The 11786-nt window shown below is 42.2% G+C and overlaps 1 protein-coding gene across 1 annotated transcript; it reads left to right on the top strand.

The window, feature by feature from the left end:
- Nucleotides 1-3805: 3805 nt before the first annotated feature.
- c11h19orf47 (chromosome 11 C19orf47 homolog) lies at nucleotides 3806-8930 on the top strand. Its single transcript, XM_068745605.1, has 8 exons — nucleotides 3806-3824; nucleotides 5648-5735; nucleotides 5907-6021; nucleotides 6492-6573; nucleotides 7008-7133; nucleotides 7260-7409; nucleotides 8188-8258; nucleotides 8355-8930. Exons 1-8 carry the CDS (start codon nucleotides 3806-3808, stop codon nucleotides 8928-8930), a joined length of 1227 nt encoding a protein of 408 aa, XP_068601706.1.
- The last annotated feature ends 2856 nt before the right edge of the window (nucleotides 8931-11786 follow it).

The following is an 11786-nucleotide window of genomic DNA, read 5'->3' as shown; positions in this document are numbered from 1 at the left end:
TCGTCTCCGCATCTTCATTTGCTGCTTGGACTTGGCATGACAGGATCTGGGAATCACAGCCTCTGCTAAAACTTGTGCTTTCTTCTGTTGTTTAAACAAAGTTCCTCTGCCACCTACCTACCCGCCATGCCACCCATCTCTGCCCATCTCTGTTTCTCCTCTTCTGTCTCTGTGTTTCTCCCTCTCTCTGAAGTCTTTGACCCCCGAGAGCCCCGAAGACCTCCTCCAGCCCTTGGAACCTTGAGTGAATGATGGCCCAACTAATGCGCCCCTTTGCATCCTCACATTCAAGAGCATGGATGCAACCGCCCCATTACAGAAGAACCTTTTTCACCGAGTGCATCACTCAACTTACAGCGAACAGCAGCTAAATACTTCAACACGCACACACTCAGTGAAAACAACACATGAGATGGACGCCACTGTCTTCTGCTGAGCCATTTTATGATGATCACACATAGTGATCAGACACATCAGACGTTATGAGGCTGGTTCAAAGTGAGAGATGGAGAGAGGTTTAGCAGGATGAGAGCAGGAAAAAGCCTTATCATCCATTTTTAAACCAAAGGTTAAAAGCAAAGCGAAAAAAGAGAGAGAACTAAACAAAAGAAAATGACTCCTGCTCTTGCAAACTGTGTGTAAAAGGTGACCGCAGTAAAAACAACTCCATACCGCAGAGCCTCGTCACCCTGGGCCTACGAGCACATATTCTCACCATCGCTTTGACGTCTCTGAACTGCAGACGCAGACGTTTCGTTGCATCAGAAAAGTGTTTTGCTCAGAATCGATCAGATGTGAACTGATGCCTTTATTTAGAGGAGACACATTTTTTTTTGCAATGATTCAGACAACCTCTAAACACTGGGCTCAGCAGTCTCGGTGCCCCCCCTGTTCTCTTGGAGGAGACCAGGCCGGGGTGCGTTTATTGTGAGTGTGTCCACTCTGAGGCACCTGGCCCATTTATTTCTTTCTTTAATGAGGTTGATTTGGCAGCGTGAACACAAAGCAAGACCTGGAAACAAAAGAGCCGCTCACGTGGGCCGATGTCTTGGAGTTTGCGTCCTCTCCTATGCCTGTGAATTTGTATTATTTGTTCTGCCTGTCTAAGTGAGAATTGATCTATATTTTTATGTCTATGTTTGTGTGTTTGTTTTTGCATTGACCGCTGCTTTCATTTGTACTGTTGCCATTTTGTTCTTTTCTTTGTTCTTTTTTTTAGCCAGGAGATGTCCTTATAACTGTTGCTATTGTAATAATAGTTTCATTATTTTTCCTTTGGCAACTTTGGAGGCATGTTGTGCACTACAAAAAAAGAAAATCTAATTCTAAGTCTATATGCATATACATACAATATATACAGGTATCATGTATATGTGAGTATATGTACCATGATTGTCAAGTATGAATGTCTGCAGATCTAAATGGGATATTTTTGTCAATGAAGAACAAGATTAAATGTTACGGAGGTTTAGTTTTCAAATGAATATTTTTTTAAAGAACCAAAAACATTTTAATAAATCTGAAGTATACCCTGTCCCTAAACATGAAGCACAATGTCACTGCCTCTATTAATATGTATTTATGTTTTATAAACAATGTAAAGCACTATTCAAGTTACATTATTTGTATGTTTAAAATTGTAATGTTATAAGGTTGTGGTAACGCCTTTGTTTTGTTTGTTTGTTTGTTTTCTGAGAGGTCTGTCCCATTACAACTGACACCTTAATGCCAATTGACTCTTACCAGATTCAAAATGGGAAAAAATGTCATGCTTATACTGCAATATAAAGACTATATTATTGCATTTGTGGCTCAAGTATTTCCTACTCTACCATTCAATAGCATTTTCTAATTAAAATGTGTTTGAAGGTTAATCACAGCTTTAGCGTTGATATGATCATGATGAGAAAGTTGATCAATTCCTGTACACAAGCTAATATGTTTTCTAATTGGAATAAAATCTTCTGTGGTTGTATTTGCTGAATAGAAGCTTAATTTTCAATAAATAAACATCTTAATTCAGGACAATGCCTTTATTAATGATTAATGTGGCTCTCGGTGGTCAGAAAATGGGCAGACCTGACTTTTAAAATGTTGAATAAGGACTGTCTTTGTACAGATATTGGAGATGCCTTTTGATTTCTCTCCAAATGCAAATGTGATGAGAATATGTTCTGATGTGAGCATAAGCATAAAACATATTCAATGGTTCTCATGTACATAAGGTTTTTGTGGTGCTACTTATGGTATTCTCTGATGACAAGGCAGTTTCACATGGAATAGTGTAAAGTTGCACATGGCTGTTGTATTGTTCAGGATGGAAGCCAATAACACAGTGAATTGCCAACAGCTAAATCTCTAAGAACCCAGTAATCACATTGAGATTACATTGTGATTTAATATTGTCTAAAAGTGTGCTAAAGCAGGTCCCAGGTCCCCTGATAACCCACAAAACATATTAGATTCATTCTTCATCTAATTCCTCTTCCTTGGATTAAATTCAAGTTGTCTGAATGTGCTGACGAATTTAACATGTTTTTCTGTAAGGCAACAAACAAATAGATGGAACAGGAGAAATAGTTAATTGCCAGCTATAAGAGAGAAACTGCCTGCGCCCACGTATACTGTGCAATGCCTATGTGGGTCTTAACTGAACAAGAGCTTTCCTATTTTTCTATGATGAGGTGAATGTTCTACGTGATTCTATTTTTCCACGTGTCCCATTTATGTTCTGATTTATTTTCTCTTTGAAAAGAAATGCAATACTTATTATCCCCTTGGACAGACATAATGTAGCAAATCCTGCCGTGCCCAAACTGATTGCTACCGTATGTCAAGTGTGATGATGTATTGCCGTAATTAAATATTACGTTTTCCTTCATGTCTGTTCTAATGTCAAATCATGGAATATTGATGAAAATATATTTTTTCATTTATTGCAGGTACGTCCAATTTAATAAGCCGATTTTTTTAAAAGTACATTCCTTGTATTATTTCTTGTGACACTATTTCTTTTTGAGGGGTGGGGGGGGGGGGGGGGCATAAAAAGTGCAGTTGGCACATTTGAAAATAGATGGTATGAGTTAATATTTTTGAAGAAATAAAAGGCCCAAAGTAATTAAGGTGCATGGATCACATAACTAGCTCATGATGGTGCTTAAAAATTAAATAGTCTATTTTATCAGTGCATATGATTTAGCATTACTTACTATAACACTATAGAATGCTATTGACTTATTTTTGTAACCAAAATACAAATGTGCAGGTTTTGCAGTCTATGTGATCTTCTCTGTCCGTATTTCATCTTCTGATGCTTTTTGTAACCTTTAAAATTTTACATTATATTTTGGGGGTTTTTGTTGTTGTTTTTTTTCGGTTTCTAGACTGCAAAAGTTGGATCAGCTGTCTCCTTTAATGATTAACCAAATGTCATTATCAATTTGGGAAATAAATAAACAATTCGTCTCTCACATTTAGGTGCTCAACCTTCATTATACTGTTCTCTATGTTGTTAGTTTTTTCATTTATGAAATCAGTTATCTTTTTTGACTGTAGGACAGCCTGAAATGTAATCATGTTTATATACTGTATGCATCTGGCAACAAATGACATTTATTGTCTTTGATTATTCCCGGCATGTTTAACCAGAATGATAGAAAAAACAGAACAGTATTATGGAACGAATTATGTTCGAGAACCGAGGTTCCGCTGTACCATCCACCCTTGATTCTGAAGGAAGTTGCGTCACGGGAGCCGCGCGAGCGACCCGGATATACTTTGTCGTCACACTCCATGCATTGTAGACATGGCGTCCGTGACAACAGGTAAGAGCACAAAGGCCCGGCGAGCTGACGTTGTTATTTAAGCCCCGCTGAGAGGTGTCGGCCTGCCGCTGGATATTAGACATGCCCGCTTGTTTCGCGGTGCTTCGCTCATCACGTTTTGCTTTCACGTGTTGCTGTATGGTGCCGATGTAGCCGCGGCTAGGCGTGCTAACGCAGAATGCTAAGTCCGACGGCTCTTTTACCGAACTCCTGTCCCATTTCACATGTCAAGCTATCAAAGGAGCCCGGTGTGGAGCTTATGGCTGGTTGTTTAAATCGGCTAGCACGGCTAGTTCATTGTGCGTGTTCTAAACAGCTAAACGGCGTTGACGAGCTAACATCTATGGATCTCTTGTACACCCACATTTATGAGGGTAATGTTCGGTCGTCGTGTTTCTGCCTTGTTTACACGAGTTTGAGATGAGACTTCATTCTCGGTGTCGGTTTAAGGTCCTCTGTTCTGGTAGCTTTCAGTGGCTCCAGCCTCCCGGACCTTAAGTTATGTGTTTATAAATAGCCTCCAGCTGGCCGCGGTCGGCATGCTGCCGTGTCCTCGGGCTCATGTCTTCCACTCGATTGCACTTTGCTGAGATTTCTCGTAGTCCGTGTCTCTTTTTTGTGTGTGAATTGATTTTCGTTTAACAGAACGAGTGGTTATTTAATTTATATTTCTGCCAAGGAGGTTATGTTCTTGACGACGTCTTTGTTTGTTTGATTCAAGATTCTTTATTGTCATTATGCGAACATAATAACATCGTGTGAAGGCCCAAGGCTTAAGGCACTCATAGGAACATAAACGAAAACCAAAATCTCTCTTAAGGCAACGATATATATACACAGAGAGAATGAGACGGAGAATCAGCAAACAATAGTGCAAAATAGCAACAGCAGCGCAGTGGGACAAGCACAGAGCGTCCATTCCGAGTCCCAGATCACTACAAGGTTTGTCTGTCTGTTAGCAGGATAAAAAAAAACTGCTTGATGCATCTTTATGGGTCTCTGTCTAACTTACATCCTATAAAATTTTGAGAGAGGTCTTGTTTGGATACAAAAAAAAGCTGGAGTACAGTTATAAAGGAGTCCAATATGCACGATTGTGCAAAATGTCTTATGATCCAGAATCAGATGAGGAAGAAATGTTGCATTTTAACATTGAAAACCACATTTACCGATTTAAAAGTACACATCAACTCTGATTCACTTTTACTTGGTGAATAAAGATAGCAAGAACAATTTAGAACCTTTTGGTGCTGATCCAGAGCACCGTGTGGACGCTGTATTAGGAGGGGAATGAGCTGCTGGGAGGAGGTCTGCGCTCGCCAAGTGCTTTTTTTAGTTTGTTTTGAAATACAAAATGAATAAATAACAAAGGAAAACGGTTCGTATTCATTTTCATAGCCTAAAGTGGATCAATGTAAATTGGAAAGGGCTTTATTTGATGTTTCTGCTTTGAATAAAAACAAGTAAATTCACTAGAAATCAGTGTGTTTTTGTCATTGAGACCCAATATGGTCGCCAAATGGCGGACTACCAGCGTATAACATAATGATCAATGTTCGATGTTTTCTTAATATAATGTTAGCCGATAACCAGAAAACAGTTTTGATAATTGTGTAATGTCATGAGGCTGCCTTCTCTGCTGCTAGTTTCAGTTTTTCACACAATTCTGCTTTTATCTGTTTTATATTCAAATTAATGTAAATGGTTAAATTAACATGAAAGTGCAGCATTTTCAGAAACATGGTGTATTCTGTTTTGGCAGCTTTGCCAGTACTTGAATGGTCTTGTCTTGACTAACGGATTTCTTGTTCTTTTTTTTTAAGCCACCTCAGAATGGATTCAGTTTTTTAAAGATGCTGGAATCCCAGCAGGCCTTGCGGTCACTTATGCCGTCTCCTTTGTGGACAACAGGTAACCTCATGCTCCCTTTCACAGGCTCTGTGGAGCATACTGAAACAACTCTGTGTTAATTTGTTTGCACCCCCCCCCCCCTGCATGAGACGAGACTACTGAGATAACGATAACCATTATCAAAGCTCATTTTTAAAGATGAAATATGTTCTGATCTTTATATCACTGCAGAATTTACAAGAACATGCTAATGGACCTCAGTAAAGACATCATGATGGACCTCGGCATCACAGTCATTGGTGACATCATTGCCATTCTTAAACATGCCAAGCAGGTCTACAGACAGGTGAGATCAGAGGCTTGGGGGGGCCTTTACAAACCCTGTCAGGGTCAACTTTGCTGCAGTGGCTTCACTGTTGCTGCAAATGCATCGACTAAGAGCGGAGGTCTTTCAAAGGCGCTGTCTGATCTGTGAGGCTACGAGTTTACAAAGCCTGTATGCGACAGTAATGCCTGGACATGCAAGCGCTTTGACATACGAGCGTTACGAGACACGAGCAAACCTGCGAGCAACATTTTGCTCTGAGATGCAAGCATAAATTTAACGTACGAGCGGAGTACGTCGACGATATTGTCTGTCTCGAAGTTAATATCGTAATAAAACCACATTACAATAATATACTGTGTTTTTAGCCTGACGGAACACATTAAATTGTTTTCAGTTATTTTATATGGGAAAAAGTTATTTGAGTTATGAGCCCAGTCCAGGAACGAATTCTACTCGTATTTCAGGGTATTCTTGTATTTCCTCTGCAGGACATGTGTAAAATGGCTACAGAGGCCATCTCCTCAGGACAGACCAGTGTTAAAGCTGAGCTGAGAAGAACAGCCAACACCCGTAAGTACCTGAATTTTTCTTGTCTATTCGTATTGAACGTTTTGCTTGTTTCTTTCTACCTTTTTCAGCCTTTGAAGTGCACTGATGTGCTGGAACGGGGCAGCCATGGGAGTCGTTTACCGGCCCAGCTAGAAACAACGGTTTACTGTATATTATTGAATTCAATTATTTCATAGATCTAGCATCTAAAATTACAAGTCGTTTCCCCGGTTGCTGATTAAACACAAAATAAATTGATCAAGGGGTAAATTGATCATCATTTTAATTGTATCCTGCTTTTGCTGGATCCGTTTCCTGGTTGAAAATGCTCTCCAGGTCTTTGCCACTCTGTCTGTTTTTTGGTTCACACATTCAAATCTGTCTTTCCACAGAGTTCCTGCAGGAATCAAGCGAATTGTTGTTATGTTTGTTTGTTTGTTTGTTCTTTTGCTCAGCTGCTACTCGTATGATTGCCAACGCTTTGAGCCACGACTCCCCACCAGCCACTCCCACCCGTCGCCCTGACAACTGCCTCTCTGTCACCGTGTCCAACTCGCACGCAAACAAGACTAGCAAAGCAGGTAGATATTATAGAAAATACATTTCCCTCAAGTCCCATATTTCCTTTCCCTCTGTAGCTTCATTCTCTTTTTTTTTTTTTTTTAATCCCCGTCTCGTCCTTTTGTCCCGACCACTTTTTCGTTTAGTTGTGTGTCAGCCGGCTGATGAAGGAACTTGTATGGCGGTAGTGAAGCGGCGACGTGTGACAGCAGAGATGGAAGGCAAGTACATTGTCAACATGCCCAAAGGCACCACGCCTCGTACACGCCGCATCCTGGCCCAGCAGCCCAAAAAAGGTAGACCTGGCCCAGTGGCCTCGCCAACAATCCTCCCGAACAATGCCGATGGTCGTCACTGCTAACCAAATCTAAACGATTCCATCTCCTACTAAACCCGAATGACTCTGGGCTGAAAAACGGCCTCTGTGACCTCCTTTTATTTTTAGCAATGGCGTGACCCTTTAATTTTACTCACACCCCGCCCTCACCCCATCATACAAACTTATGTTTGTTTGTGTGTATTATTTGAACGTGATATTTGTCTCCGCCAAGGAGAGGTTATGTTTTTTGCCTGCGTTTATCTGTTAGCAACATAACTCAAAAAGCTACAGAAGAATCTTGACGAAGTTTTCAGGAAATGTTGGGAATCCGACCGGGAACAGATGATTACATTTTTGGTGATGATCCAGAAGAGATCCTGGATTCGTTTGAATTTCTTGTTAACATTGCAGCAAATGGAGCTTCAAAATGTGTTCCTCGGTATCTCGGTCGGTTATTGACCGATGTTTATGTCAAAAATGTGGATACAATAAATGTTGGCCAATCATTTTTGGGGTAGATCACAATATCGGGGGGGCTGAGGGGCTCGGCGGAGGTCTGCACTCCCCGAGAGCCTTTTAACATAGAGGGGGGGGCTCTTGATCACGACGAGGAATTTTGTGTTTGTTCTGAAGCTGTTTGTAAGTTGCTAAGGAGATAAAATGCAAACCACGCCCACACAGCTAAGCTGTCGTAATCATTCCTGTGGAACATCGACTCATCTTCGTAACTGTCTCTCGTGCTACTTTGTTTAAAGGTTTAAAGCGCACGTCTGTGTTTGAAAGACTTGGTGCTGAATCAACAGCAGACACAGCAGCCAACATCAAGGTGAGGCAAACCGCACTTTGTCATATCGTACCTGCTGTCGGACAGCGTTGGATGCAGGCTGGACAATCGGTTCCGTGCTCATTTTGTGTTTGGCAGCCCACCGGTGTGTTCAGTCGTCTGGACAGAGAGGTGCAAAAAGAGCAGATAGCGAAGCCCGGAAAAGACTCTGCGAGCGCCGAGGAAGGCAACGAGGACGACAGCGACGCAGAAGGCTCTGTCCTCCAGTACGCTGGTGTCCTCAAGAATCCACCCACCTCCCAGAGAAACGCGCCGGCCATTAAACCAGCCCCGCCCACCCTGCGGCGCCTGGGAGGCAAATTCAAACGACCTCCCTCCTTCGCTCCCGCCTCCTCCTCCTCTTCTTCACCTAATGGCCTCCTCCCTGCCAAGATTAGTGTGCTTCAGAGACTGGGCAAGGTCCCTGCCAAGCACCTGGGCACGGCTGCGTCGCCAATGCCTGCCGACACGCAGGACAACAAGGTGACGACCAGCACCAGGCCCAGAGCTCAGGAGAGACGGGCCATAGCAAGTCCCAAGGTCAGCAGCAGCACAGGAGCAGCGGGAGCAGCAGGAGCAGCAGGAGCAGCGGGAGCAGCAGGAGAGGGTTTGGGGGCACAGATGGATGTTAAGGCTGTTAGTGTTTTTAAAAGGCTGGGCAGCAAGAGAACCTAATACAAAGTGAAACCCCTAAAAGGATTCATGTTCCTTCTATAGGAGTAAATATCTGTTTGTACCTTTGCTTCTTATCCAGGACTGCGGATCGGATTGAATTTGTGCTAAGACTGAGTGATGGCTGACTTTAATGCACCATCGTCTGGGTTACCCCGAGAGAATACAGGATTTTCATTGGTTACACATTATCATTGGAACATAACATACGTTTAGTATCCAAGCTTTTAATTCTCTGTGTTGCTCAACCAGGAAGCTATTTGTCGCGTCTGCCCTTTTGTCATTTTAGTACGATAAGGCTTGAGCATGGCATCAACCACAACGCCGTTATGGTGGCTTTTATCTTCCCCAGTTACTCCACCTTTGAAGATGCTGCTTCCCCAAAATGTACCTTTCTGCGTCATCCTCAGGATAGTACTGTAGTATAAAGTGTTTCTCTAAGATGGATTTTGTGGTTGTTTTATTAGCGGCTACCTGTAATATAATTATTTACAATATACTGTTGAATCTCATTGCAGAGGGTTTTTTTTTTTCTACCTTCAAATTCAAACCACGAAACAGAAGTCCACCATCAAACTCACAGGATATTTTTATGACTGAATGATTATTATTCCTTTTATAATCACAACCTGAAAACACACCTGTGTTTTGGACATAGTATAATGCGTAAAAGTGCTTGTTTTGCTGTTTCAGTGTGCGAAAAAGGACATTTAAAATGGAATGAACTTCTTTGAGCACTTGAATCATGGAAAAAGTTTCCTTTTATTAATCCCATGTGGGGAGAGCGAGCAGCACCCAGGGAGCTGGGTCTGGGGTTCGGTGCCTTGCTCACGGGGACCCCCCCGGCAGTGTTCAGGAGAAAAACCAGCACCGCTTCAACCACCAGTCGACACTCCATGCTGGAACTTGAACTCACCTCAGGCTAGTTTTCGAACCGGCCACCCTCTGTTTCCCGAGCCCATGGGCCGAGCTGCTGCCGCCTCAAGTGCCGCAGCTCAGAACTCGAGATGCTCATGCCAGCTTTTCTACCGTGGTTCTGATCATTTTCTGCAGCCGCCTGCTTGAAGGTCAGATCTGTAGAATATTACAAAATGCAATGTATAGATTTGTTAGACTTGATATCATGCTGTGTATTTTTCTATGTCAGCATCCTTGTACGCGTTTCCTTGCAGGGAATCTCAGAAGTGCTGATGTCGGGGTCGGATACAATCATGTGAAGAGCACTGGAGATGTTGATGTCCTTTTGAAACATTCATATCGCCCTCCTCAGAACAAGTAGATGTGTAACGTAACTAACGTCGTCGGTCAGATGCGTAAACGCCACAGTTACGGGAAGACGTACGAGACAAGAGAACCTCTTTGTGACATGTTTTGTGCAATTGCTCATTGTTTTTATAGACTAGAAGCAAAATATGTGGCAATAAAATAAAAGCAATGTCTTGTAAGGCTTGTTTGTTTTTAACATTCTTTGGAGTAAATCAGAAAATGCTGAACGATGACTCTTCCATTTATTTTTCAATGATCTTCTCAGCGTTCCCCTGTGATGAACCGGCGTCTTGTCCAAATCGTACCCTGACACGGGATCAGCTAGGATAGACTCCGGTGTAAATCATCTTGTCTAAAAGAAGATGAATGAATGACCGCAGTCGTGTTGATCTGCTCTGAAGCTCAGTGGGTTTTTATTTGCTTGTGTTTAACACAGCTTCATATTTGACCTACATGCACACAGAAAATAAAATAAATAGCCTGCTTATGTCCTTATGCTTATTTAAAATCTAAATATTGGTCCAGTTTATGTGATCCAATAAGTAAATAGTTTTTTACAAGTACAGTAAACTTTGCAGCAATAAACTTTATTGTTGCGTTTGGTGCATTATTTTAGATAATGTTACAGACTTAGAAATAATGGTCGTTGAGAATGCTGACACGTCTGAAAGTTTCTTTATTGAAGAAAAGTACAATTAGTGAAATAATTATCAAACTAATAATGTGATACCAAATTCTAGTAGGTTGGTAAATATGTTAAATAATGAGGGCCAAATTATGACAAGACTAGATTACATTAGGAGCAATAAAATCATGAGGAATGATTATGACCAGACAGAAGTTATTTAAAACATGTGAAGTGTTTAAATCAGTAAAAACTAAACAACTCCCACTTTATGGCACGCAGACCTTCTATATAGACGGATGCAGTTCATCCCTGCGCCATATGCAGATGCCAGTAGCTGTGATGTACAGAGTGAGCAGCGGTGCTGACTATAGACACAGAGCGATCATCGTTAGTCAGGACGACAGGGACAGAATGGCATTAGAGCTTCTGTCAGGGTTCAGCTTCCTCACAGCTGTGACAGTGAAGCTGCAGCTGTTTGGTGACTCACTGAGAGGGATCAAGCCTTGATTCAGCAGATTTATCACATCAGAAATCAGTGTAATCTCCACACTGCAGGTCAAGGTGTGGCTCGTTTGTGACTGACGTGTGTGGCTCTGTGTGTTTTGTTTGTCACTCGATGAGATTGGACACCTGTCAGCTCTGATTCGGGTCACTTTCATGCGCGGTACTAAATCACGCGCATTTAGACCGACTCACACGAATTGTCAGACAAAGGTCGCGAACTGAGATAAATGTGAACCCAAAGAAAGGCAAAGAGATATCTGAGAAACAAATCTTTCTAGTTTCTCTTTGGACCGCGGTGCAGACGCAGCCTGCGTCCGCGTGGGGGCGCTGCCTCCCGCCCCTGACGCCCGTCCTGCTGCCCTCCTCTCTCGCTCTCTCTCTTTTTATCTCCCACAATGCCGCGCGGCAGGCGCTGTATTTGCCACTGCTGGTGGTGCTGATGCTGCGCGTTCCTCAGAGCA

This window comes from Brachionichthys hirsutus, chromosome 11 (genome assembly GCF_040956055.1).
Source record: "Brachionichthys hirsutus isolate HB-005 chromosome 11, CSIRO-AGI_Bhir_v1, whole genome shotgun sequence".
Classification (NCBI taxonomy): domain Eukaryota; kingdom Metazoa; phylum Chordata; class Actinopteri; order Lophiiformes; family Brachionichthyidae; genus Brachionichthys; species Brachionichthys hirsutus.
The sequence above is the reverse complement of the archived record's forward strand: the minus strand, read 5'-3'. Positions and strand labels throughout refer to the sequence as shown.